The 23,742-nt window shown below is 37.2% G+C and overlaps 2 protein-coding genes across 3 annotated transcripts; both read right to left on the bottom strand.

Moving 5' to 3' along the window:
- Positions 1–1,669: 1,669 nt before the first annotated feature.
- LOC120004241 (shaggy-related protein kinase epsilon-like) lies at positions 1,670–8,886 on the bottom strand. The gene is made up of 13 exons (XM_038853519.1): positions 8,594–8,886; positions 6,059–6,310; positions 5,100–5,192; positions 4,494–4,553; positions 4,114–4,386; positions 3,911–3,985; positions 3,532–3,588; positions 3,302–3,442; positions 2,933–2,983; positions 2,747–2,842; positions 2,557–2,640; positions 2,257–2,359; positions 1,670–2,177 (listed from the first exon to the last, which is right to left on the bottom strand). The coding sequence occupies exons 1-13, from the start codon at positions 8,654–8,656 to the stop codon at positions 2,116–2,118; spliced, it is 1,410 nt and encodes a 469-aa protein (XP_038709447.1). The 5' UTR covers positions 8,657–8,886; the 3' UTR covers positions 1,670–2,115.
- Positions 8,887–16,827: 7,941 nt separating this feature from the next.
- LOC120003858 (homeobox-leucine zipper protein ANTHOCYANINLESS 2-like) lies at positions 16,828–22,405 on the bottom strand. 2 transcript variants are annotated; one of them, XM_038852989.1, is made up of 9 exons: positions 21,734–22,405; positions 21,409–21,638; positions 21,201–21,318; positions 20,466–21,113; positions 20,273–20,374; positions 19,974–20,189; positions 18,652–18,826; positions 18,012–18,379; positions 16,828–17,880 (listed from the first exon to the last, which is right to left on the bottom strand). In XM_038852989.1, the coding sequence occupies exons 1-9, from the start codon at positions 21,929–21,931 to the stop codon at positions 17,494–17,496; spliced, it is 2,442 nt and encodes an 813-aa protein (XP_038708917.1). In that variant the 5' UTR covers positions 21,932–22,405; the 3' UTR covers positions 16,828–17,493. The 2 variants fall into 2 exon arrangements, with proteins under 2 accessions (XP_038708917.1, XP_038708918.1); XM_038852990.1 differs by having other exon boundaries at positions 21,409–21,635.
- Positions 22,406–23,742: the final 1,337 nt, after the last annotated feature.

Here is a 23,742-nt window from a genome sequence, read left to right as displayed (position 1 = left end):
ATCACTTGATGTTATTAGCTAGTGTTTCTGTATTTGGGGGACAGATTTTTTATTATTATTAATGAAGTCATTAAACAAGCGTAGTTGATTCACAAAATCCCAAACACTTGCGGACCATTTGGTTAGTATTTAGAAAGTGGATGAATATTTGGTTAGTATTTAAGTTAGAAATCCCACATCCAAAAGATGTGAAGATCCAATATGGTCTATAAGAACAAGTTCTCCCCCATTCTACCAACAAGGCTTTTTTCAAAGGAACATCTTGAACAAGCAAGCTACTTAGAAGTTTGACAATGGCACTAAAAGAATTCATGATGAACCTCCTATAGAAACCGGCGTGGCCCAAAAATGACCTCACATCTTTTAAACATGTAGGGGAGATAGCTTTTGAATCAACTCAATTTTAGATTTATCTACCTCAATCCCTTTTTATAACACAATGTGTCCCAAAATAATTCCATGTGTCACCATAAAATGACATTTTTCCCACTTTAGAACCAATTGACTCGCCTCACAATGTTTGAGCACACTTGTCAAGTAGCAAGGCATTCATCATAAATATCTCTGTAAACCGAGAAATCATCCATGAAGACATCCAGAATTTTCTCAAATCATATCACTAAAAAAGCTCATCATGCACCTTTGGAAGCTGCCAGGAGCATTGCATAACTCAAAGGACATGCGTCGATAAGCATAGGTCCCAAAGGGAGGGACAAGTGAATGTGGTTTTATCTTGATTTTCTAAGGCAATTTCTATTTGGTGGTACCCGGAGTACCCATCAAGGAAACAATAGTATGCTCTACCCGTGACTCTCTCAAGTACTTGGTCAAGTAAGGGTTAATGGAAAGTGGTCTTTTCTTTGTAACCATGTTGAATCTCCGGTAGTCAATAGACATCCTCCACCTGATTTGAATCCAAGTGGGAACCAATTCATTCTTGTCATTTTTTACTATCGTGACTCCCGACTTTTTGGGACCACTTGGATAAGAGATACCCACTTAGAATGCACAACGGGATAAATGATCCCTATGTAAAGCAATTTAAGTACCTCCCCCAATTAAGTAATTAAAGCAGTGGGCTTATTGAGTTAATGAGTTATTGAAGTAGTGGGTCTATTTAGTTGTTGAAGTATGAGCCATTTTACCAAGGTTGCAATTGAATGCATTTCTCCCAATGTCCCACATCGTAGAATTCTAGACAGAAGAACAACAAATGGCCTTTAAAAGATCAAAGCAAAACATACAAAATAACCAAATTTGTAATTTAATATTTTTTTTATCCAGGTTATTGAGTGACTGATAACCCAAAAATTACAAAAATGAGAACTTAAGACTCGACCCTATTATAGAATGTTCGGTCGGGTCTGACCCGGTCAGGTAAAAAGACTTTTGAGCCCATCCGATAAGCACTGGATTGGTCACGGTCTCGGTCTCCGGGTAGCCGGAGACCCCTAGTGGATTGCTTTGAACTAGGGTCTGAAAGATGTTTTTCCAATTGTGTCATTATTAATTGGCTTTTTTTATTAAAAAACTAATGCTAGGCATGTTGGCATGATGTTCCTAGATTATAAATGGTTATGGATACACATCATTTTCGTTCTTAAATATTGATTATGTATTCCTTCAATTACTGTTCAAACACTCCATGATAATTCATTTGCCAACCATAAAACATTATGCGCCATCCAAAATGGCCGCTAAAGACTAAAATTTCAACTATGTATCGGTCTGTTCATTAAACCGTATTGGCAAGATGACATATTTGTAACCAGTCATCATTCATAGTTGAGATATATAAAACATACCACTGTAAATAAAGAAAATGGTGCAACCTCCTTCCCCGAGTAGTCCCACTCATTCTCCTGCTTATCGTCCCTCCAGATATCCATCATAAAGCCCATGAACTGCGTCGTACCAATTTGTTCGCAACCTTTTTTTTCTCAATTATCATAACCACCCACAGAAAGCATATATATTTTTTCATAACTGATCGGTGAAAGCATAAAAGCTGAAAGCTCCAAGAAAATTTGGGTTAGGCATAATGTGTTGAATGTTGTAAGCATCCAAAACTGATTTACAATGCCTACATATATGACAACATCACGTTCGCCACCTCTATTTCCTCGAGTGTTCTGGGATGAGACGCTGACGCAATTCAGTAGATGCACCAGCCAATTCTGCAATGTTTAGCATGTTACAATACTAAGTGACACAATTCTTATACATTAAAAGAGTTCAAATATTTTGTAGCTATACCTTGAGCTGTAAAATTGAAGAGAGGAGGAAGTGCTCGTCCATTAGGCAAGCATGCATTAGGGTCTCTCAGGTCATCAAAAAAGTGGTGGGCGCATGCCTCCAACTAAGGGCCAGGAAATGAATTACGTTAGTTCCCCTACAATGCTTCATTTTACTTCAACGGACTATACAAATAGTATTAAATCATGTGCATACGAAATCAACAGTCAGATTAACCACAAAAGGAATCTGAAATTAACATGTTCAGAAAAAAAAAATATTAAGCACGCACTTCATAAAGAAGTATAGAGTTATCCTTACCGCATTACAACGTAGATTTGGTGAATACTGGAGCAGTCTTGACACGAGATCCACTGCTTCAGGAGGCATTCGCTTCTGAAATATCTGGAAGGTACATAATTTAGTGAGATCTTTATTTTTGAGAAATACATAGACTATATCAAAGATGAAAAAAAGAAGACCAACAAGCTCGATATAATTGGCAATGCACCTTGTGCCATGGATGAGCTTTGATCTGGGGAAACTTAAACTCCGTATAATTTGGATTCATGCACTTAATTTCTTCTCTAGTTGGAGTTCCCAGGACCTGATTTTGGAAAAATGATCAGAAGAAGAATCATAATTACAAGAACCAAACATGTAATGCAAGGACAAGGAAAACACACTGGAGACACACCTTAATGATTTCAACCAGCTGATCAACACCACTTTCACCAGGGAACAGTGGCTGCAGAGAGATGAAATACCAATTAATCATTAGAAGTACTGAACTAGCAGTTTGTGTCTTATTCAAAATGGAAAACATATTTCAAAAACCACGGATGCACAAGATAGACCAGGGAATCAGAAACAACTCAAAAGGCATAAAACCAGCTTCTATACATAGTTTTTATGCTGCATGCCGAGAGTCAGGTTAAATATCTCAAAGGCCAAAACTATATGCCAAGACACAACTGATATGTAGAACACAATTTTTGAATATACACAATTAAAAAAAAAAACTACATGCCTTACAATACACACACACACACTGAGGCAGACTCACCTGTCCAAGGAGAAGCTCGGCCAAAACACAGCCAACCGACCACATATCAATAGCGGTTGTATATTCAGTTGCCCCAAATATCAGTTCCGGAGCCCGATAATACCGCGAGCAAATATATGATATGTTGGGTTCACCCGGCACCTATAAATTATGTAGCAAAAAAAGTCTCCAAAATCATTCTTTTACATTCACATTCCCTCAATGGAAGTAAAATGAACAAAACATAATACCAGCATCTTTGCACTTCCAAAATCACATATTTTCAACTGATGTGTATGGGAATTGACCTGCAGCATGGTTGAAATCTCTAATCAAAGGCCTTGATATAATTCCCAAGTAAAATTAACATGCTAAACAAAAATCCTAGCCAATCTTCTACAGAAAATCATATTTTCAGTACTAGAAAGCAATGTTGAACTGGTCGCTAAGTTGCTTTTACATCCTTCTTCTCATGGATACTTATCGAGTCTAGCAGCAACAAGTTACCAAGATCATAAAATGATTCCATCTCTTTAGCAGTAAAAAGTACTACCAATTGAATTACACTGATTTTCTTCCCCTATTTTCAACTCACACTAGGATGAAACAAAAGCAAGAAAAAAATCTTACCAACAAGTTTTGTGGCTTTATGTCACGGTGACAGACACCAACAACATGATGCAAGTAATTTAGTGCACGGCATATCTAAAACAAAATGACAAAAAGCAGAAAAAATTTAGTTACACCTCATCCAAATCAGTTGAGCAAAATCCACATGCAGATCTGCAGAATCTAAGAACCTGCAGATGTTGAACCACATTATGAAGCTTTACCTGGTATGTATAGAGCTGTACAAAAATATTGGGCACATGTTGGTTCGCCCTGCTATAGTGCCTTGAAACTCTATAAACAGTTTCAGATACATACTCCAATACAAGGTTGAGATATCGCTCATCTTTTTCAGTAGTTGAAAAGAAACAGTTCTTCAGCTGAACAACGTTAGGGTGATTAAGTAAGCGGATAATCTGAAGTTCTCTGTTCTTGTATCTCCTATCTTGCAGTACCTTCTTTATTGCAACTAATTCACCTGTTTCCAGGCACTTAGCCTGCAGCATAGAAAAATCCCAAAAGTAGTAGTAAGACAACATCATTACATTGGAAGTAAAGATGACCCATCTAGATGAATTTATACAAGCTGATTGATTCCAAGTACCTGAAAGACAACTCCGAAAGAACCAGTGCCAACCACCCGCTCTGCCATATACGAGATGGTCTGCAACCCAATTAAGAAAATATCCTTAGCAGACTACTCAAAAGGGACCCATTAAGATAAAAATTCAATTAGTCCAAAGATTCTAAGCAAAAATATTATCATGCTGAAAACTGTAAGAAAATGTTAAGAGCAATGTACACACAAACATGTGAACTCAAATGATTTTTATTATGTAACTTCAGCAGGAGCTCACATCGTGCACTTACATGTGTTTGTGTGTCTGCTGCTCATATATGTATATCATAATATCACAAGCAAAAGAACAGGAATAAATACGCAAGTGGAGTAAAAATAGCCAAGATATCCCCACATTGTTACATGACCAAGAGTAAATGAATACATTTGAACAATTCTTCACATAACCTAGAGAAAAAACTTAAAAGATGGAGAAAGAAATTGCTCCTGCAAATCAGCACCAACAGAAGTTCAAGAATAGAATCAATCCCTGTAAGACTTTTCTATATTCAGATCCAGGAAGAAAGAAAACAAATACACTTAAGCGCAGCCTATAAATTGAACTAGTATCCAACAAGGGAAATTAAACACCTGTTTTGGTTGCCCATTCTGACCACCAACCGTGGTTGCAATAATCTGGCCTGTTTCTGTCCCATTACCTTTCACAACTGTAGCCTCCATATCCTGCACAGAGCATAGTTTCATCAGATGATAAACCTACATGTAAAGGTTCATCAATGCACGGATTCAAACTCTAGTTAACCCTCCCTCCCGATCACTGTGCAAGGACCTACACTCCACAGGGACAGAAGCAAATTATGGTACTTTCCACATCACAATGTTATTCAACAACAGATATCCTTTCCTTAGATACAATCCCCAAGGGCAGAAGCAAGGTCAAAATGTATTGGGTCAAACTCAAATTATCTCATTGAAGCATTCGATCGAAATTACAAACCTAATCTAACCCACCAAGTCTAAATTCAACACAAAAGCCTAGCTGCAGTACATTATAATACATTTACAAAAAAAATATAAAATACAATGACAAATGAAACATTAAAATCTAATTGCAAACAATAATAAATTCAAACTCCGACCAGAGGTCGTAACCCCTCAACAACCAGCTCAGTTCTAGTTAACTTATATGCAAGCCAACCAATTAGTTTTCCTTACAGAAATGTTCATGCAGAGAGTTCAAGAAAAACAATCATCAGGTCAAGCACAAATTTACATTCAGCAAAGCAAAGATTCAATAGGACTGGAGATGATAAAGAGCCGAAATCCTCCAAGCTGTGAGATAACGTGGCGGTCAAAGGGATAATCTGCTGGGAGATAAAGAATCAACCATACAGGTTATGTGAAATAATACAAGAATGGAGTGGTTATACCAAAGTAATGGACTTGGCGAGGGGCCATCAGTTGGTTCAGATCAATAAATTAAATTGTTTTTAATAAGAATTTAAACCTTCAGCATTTCAAGGAATGTCCGATAAACTGCACAAACATAAGTTTGAAACAATGTGGAGAGTTGTACCAACAAAAATTACCTTATCATTGTGGCCAGCAGTTTTTTCATCTCTAATTCTCATTTCACGCAATTCTTGGGGAAGCTGATCATAACCAGAATTTTCAATCCTAGCATTCGAATTTCCGGATGTGCTTGGAACCGTTTCCAACAAAGCAGAAGCCATATGCTGATCCGGGCAATTGTCACAGCTCTCAACTGCATTCAGTTCCCCATTAACCTTCTGTTCAGTTTCTGGATCAACCTTTGCTCTTTTTGTCCCGATATCCCCACCCTAGAAGTTTTGCATACAAAATTAAGCATGATAGTTTGGATTGACATAAAAAGTACCAGTATCTTTAATCACACTTCTTGCACACCTTTCAGCGCAACTAAAGCAAGCCCTAAGCTCTAAGTAAACAGATTTCAAACATTTTTCCCATTACTCGGTTACTAGTTGCAAGCCAATAAGCAATTTGACCACCTGCGTCATAATTTTCACCAACACATAACCACAGGGGTTCTATGAACGCAACTCGACCATGTATTACAGAGAGACAATTCTACAAATCATACATGAAATAGAGATATAGGCATAGGAATTTGCTGCAACTGTAACCAATATTATTGAAAGAAAAGAGGTTAAAATGCCCACATCAAACTATTTGAAAAATGCAGCATCTAGCCCTAAAAGTATTTGAATAAAACTTCGAAGAATGGAAGAAATAATGGTGCACAATGCCAACATGGAATTTCTATAGCGGAATGCATATAAATTATAGAATCTACAGTTAATATCCCAAAGAAAGCAAAAAAAATTATAGATAACTTGTTCCCACATTTGTGCCCATCCAAGACATAATGGAGGCATTTTTAATGCTTCAATAATTAACTGACAAAAGGAAAAGGATAATAAACAACCATTATAGTAAAAGCCAAGGTGAAAATAAGGCTAGTTTATTGAGGAAGTCAGCAGACAAATAAGGGAAAACACGACACGAAAAGGTACATAAGTTAATAGGTGAAGGAAAACAAACAGGAATTTAAGTCGCAGAAATATGTTTATCTGTTTCCTAATTCACTTTTACTCTAGATGATATCACAATAACCAACTTGAGTGCTAGTGGAAACGTAAAAGCTATGATGTTCCTTCATAAAAATACAAATTTTGGTCAACAGAAATAAAAGCACGGGGCAAATGAAAAAAAAAATCCTAAAAAATGTTAAGCCCCGAAAGTCAAACACAAATAGATAGAATTTTCGACAACAGGGGCCCTAAGCTTATTGGTAAATCAAAATAAATCAGGGAAATGAGATTGGCATAATATATACTAACATCCAGTGATCCACCTATATTCACAATAGTCCTGAGAACTATAGGTACACTGACAAACACCAAAAAAGAAAAGCTTCACAGGGAGTGATTAGGAACAAAAGGCAGAACAAGACGGAAATACCATCACATGCAAGATTAGTTTCACAAAAGCAACGAAGGAAACACTTTGAAGAAGACAAAACATGACACAAAAATTTCAAATTTGCAGCTGAAAAACAGGCTTCCAAGAGGTCAATGGTCAAAATGAATAAACTTTTCCTTTGATGCGAAGATGTAGATTGAATACAATGATGCAGCCATAGAGGGTGGCAACAGGATGCGAAAGGGTTATCTTCTAGTGCCATACTGCTAGGCAAGGTCTGATACCATGAAAACATGAAGGTCGAAAATATAGAATAATATTGATTCTTGCGATGACCAAAATAACAAGCTAGCCTTTATATAGTTGAATATGGATAAGGCGGCCTTTTATAGGTTAGTCAACGCACCTAAATTAGAAGGTGAACCGAAGCAAATCTGGAAATTAAATAATAATAATAACAATATTGTATTTCCGAACACATATTAGCAATCCACAGAAAATAACAATCATAATGAGTTGACTTATTCACCCACCACAAACCCAAGCATCTTCGCAAAAGCAGCAGCTAAACTACATTTTCAAAATCAATCACCCTAAGAACTGCTCATTACTCACCCCAGTTGCAGTTTTACAACACAGTAATGCAATTACCTTCATCACCATGATAATCCCAGAAACATCAATCACCATTCACCAATCAAACAACTTGGGAGGAAAACAATGAACTTTTGATTATGTAATGCACAGCTGAAACAAAACTTACCTCTTACGTACATGCAGATATATTGACATATATCGAAATACAAACATACATGAGCTCAACATTCGGGCATGATCATGCACAAGTATAACCATTATTTCTTACACACATTGAAGATAATCTCAAGTATCAAAATCTGCGTAGAAAAATGGACATCGATATCACCTCTGCCTCCCTAAGCCTCATGATTATCAAGAATTAATTAAGTTCGATTAATATTTGTTTGAACAAAAATGTTTGCACAACGACAGCCAAACAAACATCTAGCTGGATACGATCTTTCCACATCTCTTTTTTTACAAATTTGTCAAAAAGAAATCAATCATATCGCGAGGTAACCAAATGAATGATAATTACAAAAAAGAAAAACAGAGAGAGAGCTGAAGAAGGAAAAACTTACAGGATCAGAGGAAAAAGAGGAGCGACCAGAAGCAATACTCTTGAGCCGACGCATGACATTCATGGTTCCAGCTTCCCTCCAAGCCCAAACCCTAATCGCGATCCAATTTCAATTTCTACTCCAGAAGAAAATCTAGAAAATTAAGAACACAAAAACAAAATATTCGCAAGAAGAGAGAGAAACTCCAACAGCTCTCTCCCTCCTCTTCCTCCTCCGCGGTTTCAAACACCAACAGAGCGAGCCAGCGGGCAAAAACCAGAAAGAATACAAGCTCAACAAAATCTGAAAGCTCTCCACTCTCTCCAAAGCCTCCACGTGTCCTTTTCATGTTAATTTTCTCCGGTCAAAGCTCAGAAGGGCAAATTATTCCAGCCTCATTTTTTGGACTTCAGTCAAACCTCCATTTCAAGCCGTTGATAATAATGATTGCCTAATCCAACGACCAGTATTTGGGGAATTTGAGTAAAGTGGATTGCTCTGGCATCGTGATGTTACCATTGTGCCCTTCATTCTGTTAGACATTTGCAGTAGAGGGATTTTCAGACAAGGATTGATGCGAGCGGAATATTCGGGAGGGTTATTTTGGCGTTTAAATTAGGCATTTTATGTAATGATATTCCTTAATTAGGATTTAGAATGACGTATTAATAGGATTTGTGATTGGCGACTGTTACACCTATAATGAGAATCTAGTCTAAAGGGTTTTAATAAGGATGTAAGTTTCTCGTGAGACTGAGCTACTTTATTTCTTTGTGTATTTTAATATATATTTTTTATTATCTTATTATTTATACTTCTATCAGGGTATCCCAGTCTCTAGCGAATGCAGAGATCCTTAGGACAACATCGAGATTCTTTGTCGCTTTCACCTTCAACATCAACCTTCATGTGTTTGTGAGACAAATATGCAAACTTGAAGACCCAAAAGTCTGCAATCAATGAAATGTCGAACAAGATGTAGACCGTGTAGCTTGGACACTGGTGTGGATAATTTGTAATGAGAAAAGTAAAAGACTTTTAGAGAGAGAGAGGGAGAGATATACCTTGAGTAGTTGAGAGAGTTCATGAGGCTAAGGCCTCTTGTATTTATAGTGCTCTGGTTACGTGATTGGCATGTGTCGATCGTACGGTGGGCCTTGGGCTTTGAATGGGTCCAAGGATCTTTGAGGGAGCTTCCTAACAACATGTGCCTTGAGCCTTGTGAGAACAAGTGGGTTTCTGTAGACCCGTTGAAGTTTGTTCTTGCAGACCTCTTCGTAGATTGACCTTTAAACTCTAGTGGCTCTAGTGGCCAAGTGACTTGAGGTTTGGCCCAACCAAACTCAACTTAGACTCTCTTGAATCTAGTATCGGTTGGATCTTGGGCCTGTTTGGGTCTTGTGAGTCTAGTATTGTCAGTCGAACCTTTGTGGGCGCTACAATGTAGATTTGCATGTGGATGGTTTTTGGTACATACAAAATTTCTATCATCGGAAGTGTTGTTGGTCAAGTAACTACAAATCCAGTAATTGATGATGTTAATTTTATTTTTTTTACTCTCATTTAATGTAAGGAAAAAAGAAAAAAGAATCCTCAAATGAAAGGGGAACAAAATGATAAGTTAGTTGAGTGATTAAGTATTTGGTATACATTTTGTGGTATGCAAGTTCATGTGAAATTTTTCAGAATTAAATAAACTGGCTGGCTGGGCTGGAGATGTTTCATGGGTGGGCCGGGTGAACCGCGGGGTAATTGCATTGGCGGACCGGGAGTTATACGCACGAATTATAGTTCAAAATGGTTTAATTGTTTGAAGGGTCAACATTAGAATTGGCCCAACCTTATTGAAAAATATCGATTCAAACGATCCGACCAACGAATCGGGTCGGTTCTGATAACACCATATGGAATTATCATTTGGCTTTCTCATTAAAAAAAGTGAAAATTTTTTGTTAAAATGGTGGCACCTCGGCCGGTAGAATTTGCTGTTGAAATTAAAAAAGATAAAATAAAATAAATTCTATCACTAAATAATAATCAGTGGACGAAACTAGAGTTCTGTTTTACTTTTTTTGTGGTGGTTTTTCAAAATTCAATTAGGACATAACTCTTCCCAAAACAATAGGGACAATGTCAGAGACCTCCAAAATATCACCCCCAAAAGTCCCCCAAATCTATGTGGCATTAAAATAACCATTGATTAAAAACACACATATAGGGCTCATTTCACATCCAACACTCCACATTAAATGGGGGTCTTTTGGGGGTCACTTTTTGGGGGTCTTAAGCATTATTCAAACAATATTCAACTTTTATAAGTTTCTTGCATTTTTTTTTGTCTGGCAAATATCCAAAAGGAAGAAGTACAATTGAGAATGAAATACAACTCATACATGATTTTCTCCCAAACAAGCAAATACATCTCTTAAAGCTAGCCAAAGATGATAAGGATAAAGACATAGGGAATGCAACACAAGACTGTGGCCCTTCTGACCTAGACCTAGGTCACCCGTGCTCGGGTTAATGCAACTTTTCAATTGGTGAATCCCCAACTGGATAGTGCGGTAGGCTTGCTGAAATTGATTCATTGGCACTAAGCATATATGGAAGAATCAGGTTGCATACCCATCGGCCATTCATCGATTTCCACTGTTGTTGACTGTAATGAGTCATCAAAGTAGATATGAAACCAGATCCACTGCAAACATACCTAAGAGTACCCTTCTTTGAAGAACCCGTTACTAGAACAGCGAAATCACTTCTTCCTGAACATAAGCATGCAAAACAAGCAGAGTTCCAACAAAACATGTCAATCGATCGGTAAAATGCTTCATCAAGAAGCCACGGGGATATACCCTCCAAAAACAAGCCAAAGAAATATAGAAAGGTAATCATTTAATTAAGAAAATTATAATAAACTTGAAAAGAGACGTCAAAATAGGTAGATCTATGGAGGAGGAGGTAGTAGATGTGTGATCTATGCCTCCTCCTCCACCAAAAAAAAATGACTGAAAGTTTTAGTTTTAGTTTCCTTGCAATTAATTATTCTAAACAACAACATATTTTGGACGAAGGTCAACTTGTTAATTAATTTTGGTTGTCCTGATTTAGTCAATTCTTTTGAATCATTCAAAGTTGATTTACTTGTGTACCATTAATTTGATGAAGTCTTAAGTAAGGCTAACTCTGAGAATAGGAGATAGTCTGGTTGGTCAGGTTGTCTACCTAGGACCTTGAGGTCCAGGGTTCTATTCTCACCAGGGGGGTTTGGGATTTGGGTAGTTTTCCATCCGCAATGGTGGCCTTCATGCCCCTCGGGCATGGCTTAGTGTGTGTGTGGCATGTGGCCTTTAAAAAAAAAAAAAAAAAGTAAGGCTAACTCTTATGTCAACACATGCAACAAAATCCAAAAAAAATCGGTTTTACTAATTCATTTCATTAAAAAAATCCCAGGCCCAATCTAAAATTATATATGGTTTGATCAAACATGATCCATGGGAAAACAAGGGTGTTGGGCGGACTCTATGGGCTTGGGAACTCTTCGATACTTAAGTCAGGAGTTTATAAAGAGAATGACAATTCAAATCGAATCTATAGTTTAGTCAGTTTTACCACCAACCCTTTGGGGTCCTTTTTGTTGGTTGAATTAGCTTCTCTAATGAGTAATGACTTATATTTATTTATTAAGTTAATGTGTTATGTACTTTATATTGTCATATCCTATTTAGTCTTTTTGCTTAAGGTTATTTGAGTTCTTTGTCTCATAGGTTCCACTACAAGAAACTGTTAATTTTGTCACGAAAATTAGTGACGAATTTCATTCTGTCACTGATATTTTTAATCAGTGACGGTATTATTAACAATCAATTTGGGACGGATTTAGTGACGAAAAAGTCCGTCACTAACAGTTTTCTTCACTAATTCCGTGACAAAATTTCACGCAAAAAGCCACCAAATGTCGTGACGAATTAGTGACGATAACGTAATTCCGTCACTAATCCCGTCACAAATACGTTTTGTGACGAAATTTTCTTCTTTTGTGACGGATAATTCCGTCACAAAATCACCTGTTTGTTGTAGTGGTTGTCTTAGTCTTAAAGATTCTTTCTTGTATTGAACGAGAATATATCAGAGCCGCTGCAACTCAAGGGTTCTGGAAATACAATATATGAGACGATCTGTTGCTGTGTTGTACAACAATCTTTGAAGTATTTACAGGAGTTTATTAATTATCATATCCAACAATTTTATATATAGTTGTCTTGTTGAGGGGCTTCCTCACTTATGAATTTCAATAGTGAATCTTACTTGTGGGGTGTTTTGTAATTGTTGCAAGAGTTACTTGAACATGAATGAGGGGGTCGGCTTAATAGATAAGATTCCCAGCATTTGTTTGTTTAAAGTTTAAAGATTTGGGGTCGGAAAATCTGTGAAAAAAAAAATTGAGCTTAAAGTTGTGAAATATGCTGTGAGGCGTTTGGTGAACTAAAAGCTGACGCTAGCGGAAAAACTGTTGAAATAAAATATTATAATATTAGATTTTTTTATATTAAATTAAATCTAATAAATATAATTCTTATTAAAATTAATTTTAAGCATTAATTAATAAATATTTTTACTATATTATTGTGACTTTATTATTGTAAAATTTATATTAATAAAAATATTAATTAATAAAAATATTAATTAATAAAAATAGGACCCATATTTTGTATTATATTATTTATTAGTAATATATCAATTAAAATAGGACCCACATTTGATATCAATATAAATATATTTAATATTAAAAAATATATATATGTTCACATGTTTTAGCGTGGGTCCCATGCATTTTTTCATGGGACCCACAGCAAAAAAATTTTAAAAAAATAAAAGTAAATGAGAGCCATGCAAAAAGGCGTGGACCCACGCCTTTATATTGATGCCGATGAATCCGCTACAAACGATGTGCTGTTTGGTAGAGTGTCAGCCGCCAACGTCCTGCTTCGCGGAAATGTTATGTCTGACGCCCTGCCAAACAGCCACTTGGTCATATTCCACTTTGGCATGAATGAGTTTGAATATGGTGACTTATTCTTAGAACTTTTCACGAAATAAACGAGTTTTAGAATGGAAATCAATTTGAATTGCTTGGAGCCGGAGCGACTCCAATTCTTAGATGCAATTTAGTAGCAATTGTCCCATGCACAAAAAGGATTTGGGGCTCTGCAATTCGTTTAAAATTATAAAGTTTACAATTTGAATCTAATTGTTGAGAGGTGTGCCATATTGCACCACATTTTTTTTTCATTTTTAAAACTTGTCTCATTTTTTCTCTACCATTAGATGTTAATTGTAGACAGATCTAGGAAATTGGGAAGCTTCCAAATCCCACAAAATTCATGTATTTTTAAATGACATATTAGAGTTTAGGAGTTATAAATTAATGTTTAGAGTTTAGGATTTAGGGAACAACAGTCGTTGACTGAGATGTTGAACTTGACCACAATCTCTTACCGCAACCGAGAGGTCGTGAGTTCAAGTCTCATGATGTTTTCATTATCGCAATTTGCTTGTGCGAATGTCACTCTGTATTATCTACTATATAACATTATAAACACCAAAATACTCAATAACACATTTTAAAACATGATTTAACATAATTTTGGGGGATAATTGTAACTAATAATTGGAGCCACTATCCCTCCTAAAATTTTATAATTACTGCTTTGTAACCCTAAATGATAACGTAAATTGAACTCTTATATGCTTGATGCACTAAAGAGTGAGGCCATCGTTGTTGTTGTTTATATGTGTACGAGTGCAGCCCCACCAATTAACCCATCATATATATGTACCAAACATGTATGGGATAATGGGAATGGAAATCATCAGTGGCGTACCTGAGTTTTTGGGGGGCTTGGGTAAAATCTAAAAAATGGACCCCTTAATTTTTTTCCCGTAATTATCATATAGTTTTTAAAAGTTTAACAATATTCTATGCATTTAAAAAACTACCATCCATTATTTGCAAATGATTTAATATTTCAATAGGCTTTTTTATTTCTTTAGGTAAAATGTTACACAAAACTTTGAATTCTAAGCTAAATCTCTTCCATCAATATCATACAAATTAAAAAATGTCACATTTCAAAAAGTCTTTTGATTTTTGAAGAGGCTTTTGATTTTTTTTTTTCCTTAATTTCTTTATGGGCTGGTATAACTTCTAGAGTCTAAAATCTAAAGTGGTCTTTCTTACTTTCTAATTGGGTTAGGCCCCTACTTTTATTAATTTGTTTTAATTCTCAATTCCTTTTGGGCTTTATAAGTAATATTTATGGGTTTTAAAATAGATTAGGATTAGTTTTAAAATAAATTATCCTATAAGGCTATAATTAAAATTTTTCAAAATTTGTGGCTCTAAAAAATTGGGGGCCCTTGGCGAGGGCCCAGCTCGCCCAGGCCAAGGGCCGCCCCTAGAAATCATTCATTAGAGGTTCATACTTAGAAATCTTATTGGGCTGGGCTACGTACTATTTTTTTTGTTGTTGGATATGATTAGAGAGAGTACTATTTTTTTTGTTCTTGGGTATGATTAGAGAGACAAAGAGAGAGCCATTGAGAGGGGAAAAAAAGAACAGAAGAAGAAGGTCCAACAGAGTTGTGATAGCATTTCACTGTCTCGACTTTGCATTCGTCCACACCTACATATGTGGACATTACCTGCACATATATATTATTTGTTTGTATGTGCATGGTTGCAGACAACGTCACTGCCCAAGATTGCGTATACATACATATACATGTATATATATAGGTCATCTTTCGATACTGTTAATTTATAGTAACTGATGTTAAAACTAGTTAGGAATGTGAGTTCATTTTCTCCACTAAAACAATCACATGCATGTCACTGCATGCCACAGTACGTACAGGAACTTTGCTTTTATGATTCCTCACTTCTTTGCCTTAAATTAAATCTGATCAAAATGACTTGTAAACCTTATTATATATGACCATCCCTCGGTTGCCGCAAATGACATTATCAAGAGGTGTATCCAGAACTTCTTGTACCAATTTCTCTCCACACATTACTAATTCCCCTGGCGTAAATCAGTTTGTTGTTAATAGATTGGTAAGAGTATTGTTTCGATAGTATTATAATTCTGGGCCCCTTGGGCCTCCCTCCTAAAAGGCCTATTAAGAGGGAGAAGAGTTTGCTCTTATATATTGCACTTTGCATGAGTTTTTACCCTATGTGAGACATTTCGTCCCGACACTCCCTCGCACTCGTGGACTGAGTATTTATGCCCAAGGCCCAACACTCCCCCACACTCGTGGACTGAGTATCTATGCCCAAGGCCCAACGAATGGACTTCTTTTCCGGGACGAGCGCACACCTGTTCCGATACCATATTATAATTCTGGACCCCTTGGGCCTCCCTCCTAAAAGGCCTATTAAGAAGGAGAAGAGCTTGCTCTTATATATTGTACTTCGCATGAGTTTTTACCCGATGTGGGACATTTCGTCCTAACAGATAGATAACCCCTCTATAGAGCTCACTAATATATGAGCTCATCAACCCTTCCAGGAATTCGCACGGATTTATTCGCCTAAATCATCACCATTATTTTTTAGGACCATAAAATACGTATATGTGAAAAGGGTTGCGCCTTTGCTTATACAACACTCATTCTCTCAAATGATCCTTTTCTGTCCAACTGTTCATATTGACTTTAAAGGGTTTGCTGTATATAAACAAATTTCCAAGAAGCACGTGAGAGAGAAAACTGTCTATTTCAATGTGGCTTTACTTTGTATCCCAAAGTCATCATTCCTTATCAAGCAACAGATTTCAACGCTCATATTTTCAAGCCGAATCGATGTCTGGCCTCGTACGCTTAATACCATATCACCTTATGGTGTATATATATTTTATTGTTGAAGAGTAATGATGACATGAGAGAGAAAACTATCTATTTCAATGTGGCTTTAATTTGTATCCCAAAGTCATCATTCCTTATCAAACAACAGAGTTCAACGCTCATATTTTCAAGCCGAATCGATGTTTGCCCCCGTACGCTTAGTACCATATCATCTTATGGTGTATATATAATATATATATATATATATATATATTTGATGGTTGAAGAGTCATGATGATGTGACCTAAACCAGCATTTTGTGACCCAAATGGGCATACGTGCATGAAGAAGTAAGGACTCATAATAGAATGTAACTAAGAATCAACCATTTTGATACCCTAGCCAACTTTCCTTGAACATCTTTCTTATTTTTATGTATATATTTTTAATTATAGCAAAACGAAACACAAATTCCTTGCAAAAATCACATGTAAATGAAAATTATAATGAAATGAAGTAATGAACAAAACTTCCAAAAATGCATTCATTCCTCCTTTCTTCACCACTCCAAAAAACCACGTCCTCAATCCGTCTCGTTCTCATTTGATGCTACAAGTAAATTATGACCCGTCCCTTGCATTAAATGCATGCAACTTTTTCTCCCAGCAGCTTCTGTCTCTCATTCAATGCACCTCGATCGCCTTCACACATCCACCAAACCACCCCTTGCAACAAGCAGCGCGTGCTCGCTTCCCAGATAAACAAAGGAAAAAACGTTGTACCGGTAAATAAAAAAAAATATTACCACAAAACTTAAAATTCAATTCCCCGATCAGTCTGACAAATATTTTTCTTCTTTTCACCTTCGATTTTAATCTTTCGGAGGCAGCTGTAGAGGGGTTGACCTGAGTCAATACCCGAACCACCACCCTTGCAACTCATCACATAGTACACAAGCAGTCCAGCCTCAATGCCCGCGGTTCGTTGTCGAGTCAACACCCACCACAATAACTCGATCATCACCACTTCACCACCCAAAAACAGCTACCCAACACCTAAAAAGGTCACGTGATCTAACTCTGATACTGAAGAGCAGCCTTGATCTTTTGGACAGTGCACGAGATTAGGTTTTTAACTGTCTCCACCGACTCGACCGTGAGCTTGGCAGTAGGGAGAGTATTCACCAAGATTTGGAAAGCCACAGTGAGGAGGGACCCGCTCACTCCTGGTGGCCCACCATTGACTGTCCCATTCTGAGTTGCCGTGGGACCGCCAGAGCCAGACCCATCCGGTACGATCGCGAAACCCGAGGGTAGGAGTGCGACGTAAGCAGAATCTCCACCGTTCATGACCACCAGCATCGCAGGAATGTCAACGGGCGCGTACACCACAAGCGATCCCGCCGCGTCTGTGCATGTCTCCTGCAGTATCAGCATGCTACTCTGGTTCGCGTTCACAGCCTGCGCACATTAGCAACGAACTGATAAGTCAAAAACACAACCCCCATTTTGACTTTTTTATCAACAAAACGACAAAACTGATTGATCTAACATACAGGGACACAGACGTCATTTCAATAATAGATTCTTACGTTGGCACGAAGAAGGGATACGCAGTTGCCGTGATCATGGCCCTTGGCAATGTGGGCCATCTCCTGCATAGGAGCACCGTTGGATAGAATATCCCATTCACATCTGAGCCGTTCATCCCGCAGAAAGTCAAACAGTCTCCTCGGAGAAACAGGCAGCCAGACTGAGGTGGCAGCACTCAACACAATGCCCGGTGGCTCGCCGGGCTCATCCACACTCTTTCGGGTCATGACCCGGACATCTTCATCAACATTACCGGCATTCAGCTTGTTCCACTTGTGAACCGTTGATGCACAAACACCAGCGCAGAAATTATCGATCATTCGCTGCGCTAGCTTCAACATGCTTCGCCTACCATTCGGTGTTATGGCTACAAACATTAAACACATTTTCAAAATCAATAAATAAATTAAGTCAGTAATCATAGGATCCCAACAGCGGTTGGTATCCAAGTTATTCTGGCTGTTGAGTTATACGAACAATATTTCATGCACATATAATATATGTGGTGTCCACGAATTCACTTGAATCCTGTACATACAACTCAACAACTAGAATGACGGGAATACCAACTAGGATCTTCTATCATTTTCATTTAAGTCTTCTATTGAACCCCTTGAAGCTTAGTTAATTAGATTATACCAGTATGGTCTGTAGAGGAAACGTTGGAGGACATGAGGATGGTGAGGCGTTCGCATTGTCTTTGAAGGGTAGCCACCCAACGCTGGGCTCCAAACCCCATGCCGGAACCAACTAGGCGTCCGTAGAGCTGGTGAACTTGACTTTCATCGTACTCTGCATGTTCAACCCATGTAACCTGCAACTTTCAATATTTGTTAATAAAAATCATTTTGGCAGGATATGATCAAACATAACTTTCTCTATTGCGATACTCCTTCCATATTAAACAAAACCAGAGAGATTGCATAAAGTGAGAGCTTCACAGCTGGACAATGAAGTATTTTAAAATATAATATGTAGTCAGTGACAAAACCAGGTTTCAATAGATGTGGCAAATCTATCATTTGTCGAATTATTGGGCTCACTCAAAGAAAGGAACGGCATCATCATTATTTTATGTGACTACAAGACATAAAATAATGAATTAATGAAAGAAAAATTATGCAGGATTTGAAGGAACAAACTAAGAAAATACAACTAATAGGGTGTCATCGAGGTGTGCACCAGTGTCTACAATAAGCTTTTATTCAAATACTATAAATAAATGCATTGTCTATTTCTCCCAAGGTTTGAACATAACCAAGCATCAATATATGAAATCAATGTGTTCGAGGCTTCCATGGATAAAATATTAAGTTCATGAGCAATAGTTTAATGTATAAGTAAACCCTTGTATTCAAACTTGTGATATGCAAAACTATAATTTGACTATAGAAGAAGCAGACAAGATCAATAGTTATGAGACATCTGGAAAGGTTCATATTCCTAGGCAGTCACAGGACAGGTACCTAGTGGAGTAACATCCAGACAAACAAAATTATTACAAATGCATAAAACTCTAAATCAGTAAATTGGGTGATGACCCTCGCGGTGGTGTTTGGGGTGGACTCAGGTTCCGATTCGGCCGCACACTTTCTCCCATTGCTCATCTTTAATCAAGTCAGGGTGTACCCACATAGTGGTCCCATCTGGAAGTGGGAACATTGACTTGGAATTGCAAAACCTCATGATTTTGTGACATGGGTTTTCAAACATAATTAAATTTTATCTTAATCCATTTATGATAAAGATATCAATCGTTAATATCTCAATTATCCTATCTATTAAGTTGGACCCACAGAATTCAAGTGAATTCGTGCGCTCTATATATCGCGCATAATGCACATAAAATTCAGCATACATTTCAACATTTAGAATAATTAAGATACCAACCGCTAGATATCTATAATTTTCAATCTTATCCACACGAACACAATAAATGTGAAGAAAAAAAGTTATTATACCTTGGAGTACCCATTTGGCAAATCTTGCACCACACATCCAGAAGGCAGTCTCCGGCAGTTCAAAAATGCCGGTGCACCTGAAGAAGTTTCACGGATTGAGTCAAATGACACATCCACCACAGCCCACACTCCTTCTGCGTGTTTTTTACAGAACCGGAGGAAGTTCACCTCTCGCACCGGCACCAGTGGTGAAAGCACTTGCAGCTCCGCATGCATCTAACCAAAAAAAAAAAACATTAAATATAAATTGAATAAAAAGATTTGATTTTGCACATAAAAATATAGATTTTTTGCTGTACCAGCTGAAGTGCACCGTTTCTTGTGCCTCCCATGCCACTGGAAATCACATCAGTGGTAAAAGTTCTGGCTATCAAACATGGGAACATGTCCACCCATCGATTCTGTGATAATTAATGAAACGCATGTGTGTTAGAAAATCAAAGAGATGGAGAAAGATTAATTTTTAAGGGAAAATTGATTAAATTGGCTTACAGAGTCCATGAAAGTCTCTACAAGGGCCAAACTGGTGAGGCTAACCACACCAGTCTCTCTTGAAGCTTCAGTGATGAACCCATTTGGTTTCAATCCAATGCAAGGAGTGAAAGTCCTCAAATACTCCTCTTGACTCAACATTTCCTTTCCTCCTTCAACACTCTTGATCCATAGAGGCTCATCAGTCTGTGCCATCTTGACCAATTCATCCATGGCAGCCAAAGCTAGTTCGAGAAACATCGATCTCTCCACGGATCGATCGAGCACGGTCATATTTGTTCTCGATTGAGTCCCAAAATCAGGCCCCAAAGGGAGTGTTGTAGCCACAGTAGTACTACTCAACCCACCAAATCCATTGCTACCCATTCCGAGTTCCAAACTCGAGTTTGGCATTGGAGATGCCAGTGATGAAACTGGTCTCCTCAAGAATTTGCCTGCAAGTGCACAAACACGATCTAATTCGTCCTTTAAGCGAGCATTCTCGATCCTTAAATGCTGCTCTTCGATTGAGATTTCACCGATTACGGCTGGACCACCACAGTTGCTGCAAATTGGGTTTCTCATTGCGTCTTTGATAGACATGTTCTCGGCTCTAATCTTGTCGTTCTCTTGTCTGAGTAGCGAATTCTCGTGCCTCTCCAGTTGGGTCTGCGTCAATTTTACAACAAATCAATAAATAATCCCAAGAGAGAAAGAGAGAGAATCCATTGTTGATTATTATAGAAAGGATTGAACCTTCATTTGGGTTCGGCGATTTTGGAACCAGAACTTGACTTGCCTGGTCGCCAAACAAAGCCTTCTGCTAAGCTCAAGACGCTGTTTCTCATCAGGATGAGGGCACTCTTTGAACAGACTGAAAATAGAAATCAGCCAAATTTAGTGAACAAAAAATGGAGAAAAGAACCCCAAAAACAAAATTATTACTGAAACTATAAAATCATACGCTTCGAGTTCTTGGATTTGTTGAGGAGTGTGTCGGTGATAACGTTTCTTCTTCCCTGGAGGCTTGTCCGTGGCGTCCTGATCATCACCGGAGACACCATCGATGTTATCACTCCCAGATCTGCTCATCTCGTTCTCCTCTTCTCGGCTCCTCTTACCCAAACTGTTATTCCCCTCAAAGTTGTCTATCATTCTCGGTATTTCAATATGTCCATCACCGTTTGGTTGCTGCTGCAAAACAATAAATCACCCCAAACAATAATATTAAGAGCCAAACGGATCTTAATTTACAAAGCAGAAAAGGAAAAGGAGGGAGAGAGAAGAACCAGAGCGAGAGAGAGGCCTGAGGAGTTGAACATGGATTTGTTAGAAGAGTGAGTCAAAAGGCGATGTTGAGCGATTGCACCAGTGGGCATGCTGTTGGTGTGGGTGTTGTCAGGGATATCAGTCGCGAATCTCCCAGCGCCGCCACCATCACCACCACCGGAACCGCTATTGCTATCAAGAAAACCCCCGAAATTCATGAAATAGACCACAACAAACACTACAATCCCATTCACTGATTTCCCTAAATAAACCAAAAACCCACAATCCAAAAACCAAGATACACGCAATTGGGTATATTTCAAAACGATAAACCAAAGAATTAGAGGAAAAAAACAGATAGAGAAGACAGAAAAGGCAAAAGGATTTGTGGGTATCCAAGGGTCTTCAATTCACTCTCTAACACTTTTCCTGAAGAGAGAAAGAAGGCAAGCAAATCCGCAACTTCTGCTGCTTAGCACTTCGTTCTCTATCCCTCTCTCTATTGCTCTATACTTTTTGTCTGTCACCAACTCTGGAGACTTTTCTATGTTTGTATGAGAGACCCAAGAACGACTTCAATCACAAACTTGAAGTGAGAAAGATCTTGAGAGTAGGGAGGAAACCCTAGTTTTGGCTAAGTATTGTCTCCGTGCATGTTTGCTCAACTATATTGAGCTTGAGAACGCGCAAAAAGACGAGAAAAATAAAACAAAAACAAGTGTTTTTCTTTTATGCAAGGAAGACCATATAAAGTCGGTCGATCTGAATACTTGGATCGTTTCACTCTCTTCAAATACTTAATAAGATACGGTCTTCATTTTTTTAAATACCGTAGAGATATATATTTACAATTAAAATCGAACTTTGGATACGCATATACAATCTTACGGTGAATAGTTGAAATTAGGTTCAACTCAAAGGATTCATTCCCTACCAACTAACAACAAATTTTGATATACCTTTCATAATTGTGAGTCATTTTGGAGCCCAAATAGGGCTTGATCTCTCAATTTCTCAAAGATTCTGTCATTATAGTTACAATAAAATTTGGGAGAGTAGAAGGCTCTAGGGTTTGAAGTGGTTTTTTTTTTTTTTTGTGTGTGTGAGGATTTGTGATTTCACTCTCACCATAATTTATTGAAATCTAGATGGCTTGATTAGGGATTTACATATATATTAATTACATTTTCGTAAGTATATAATGAGATTATTTAAAGTTCTTATTTGCTTGAATATAATGAATAAATTCATATTGGACCGATATGTGTGAGTAGGTACTTGTAATCCCATTAATAATTAATCATGATTAAAACAATTATAAAGTAAATTTTTACAAAGTTTTTTTAAATACCATTGAGAAATACGTTTTTTATTTGGAATCGAACATTAAATATACATATGCCTAACTTACCCGATTACCAACCGTGCTCTCATTGGTACAAAGTTAAATGTTCATGTGTTGCATTTATTTGTTTATGAAACTTTCGTAGTTTACCATCCAGAAGTGGACCAATTCTTGAGCTTTTCGTCAAAAAAATTAATAAAAGAGATGGAAAAATAATAAGTTTTTTCATCTTTCTATTTAATTAATTCTCCAACCATTGTGACTTTTCCCAAAAAAAAAAAAACATAATGGGTAATAATGTTATGCATGTAAGGTTCAGGCATTCTAATTTCAAGTCATAAGAATTAAAAAAAAATAATAAACAATGTATCTATTATGCCATATTAAATATAATGGATTTCTATTTATATACACTAATCAGTGACGGTTTTTTTTTAGTTTTCAATTGTTGATTGGTTCCATGCATCCTCTTTGCTTTGGTAAATATATTAAGTCTACGTAATTCTTTTAAAGAATTGATCAAATCTTTCAATAACAAAATAGAAACTTTGAAAAATCAGAAGTATTGTTTTTTTAATACAAAGGAGGGGAATGAGGGAGGTTCGAATTCGAAACCTCTATGAAATACCACACACATAAATATTAAATTGTTTATATAAAAATACTTTCATTCTCTTTATAAGG

Source organism: Tripterygium wilfordii, chromosome 8, assembly GCF_013401445.1.
Source record: "Tripterygium wilfordii isolate XIE 37 chromosome 8, ASM1340144v1, whole genome shotgun sequence".
Taxonomy (NCBI): domain Eukaryota; kingdom Viridiplantae; phylum Streptophyta; class Magnoliopsida; order Celastrales; family Celastraceae; genus Tripterygium; species Tripterygium wilfordii.
This window is presented reverse-complemented; position numbering and strand designations above follow the sequence as displayed.

Bases quoted from the DNA above. Each gene is read 5' to 3' on its own strand.
- LOC120004241 (XM_038853519.1), bottom strand. From the start codon at position 8,656: ATGAATGTCATGCGTCGGCTCAAGAGTATTGCTTCTGGTCGCTCCTCT. The intron at 3,443-3,531 runs GTATTATGTTTT...CATAATTTATAG, and splicing joins TTGGAAGTGCAAAGATGCTG to GTGCCGGGTGAACCCAACAT. The intron at 2,984-3,301 runs GTGAGTCTGCCT...ATCTCTCTGCAG, and splicing joins CCGAGCTTCTCCTTGGACAG to CCACTGTTCCCTGGTGAAAG.
- LOC120003858 (XM_038852989.1), bottom strand. From the start codon at position 21,931: ATGAATTTCGGGGGTTTTCTTGATAGCAATAGCGGTTCCGGTGGTGGT. The intron at 21,639-21,733 runs GTTCTTCTCTCT...ATTGTTTTGCAG, and splicing joins CAGGCCTCTCTCTCGCTCTG to CAGCAACCAAACGGTGATGG. The intron at 21,319-21,408 runs GTATGATTTTAT...TTCTATTTTCAG, and splicing joins CAAATCCAAGAACTCGAAGC to TCTGTTCAAAGAGTGCCCTC.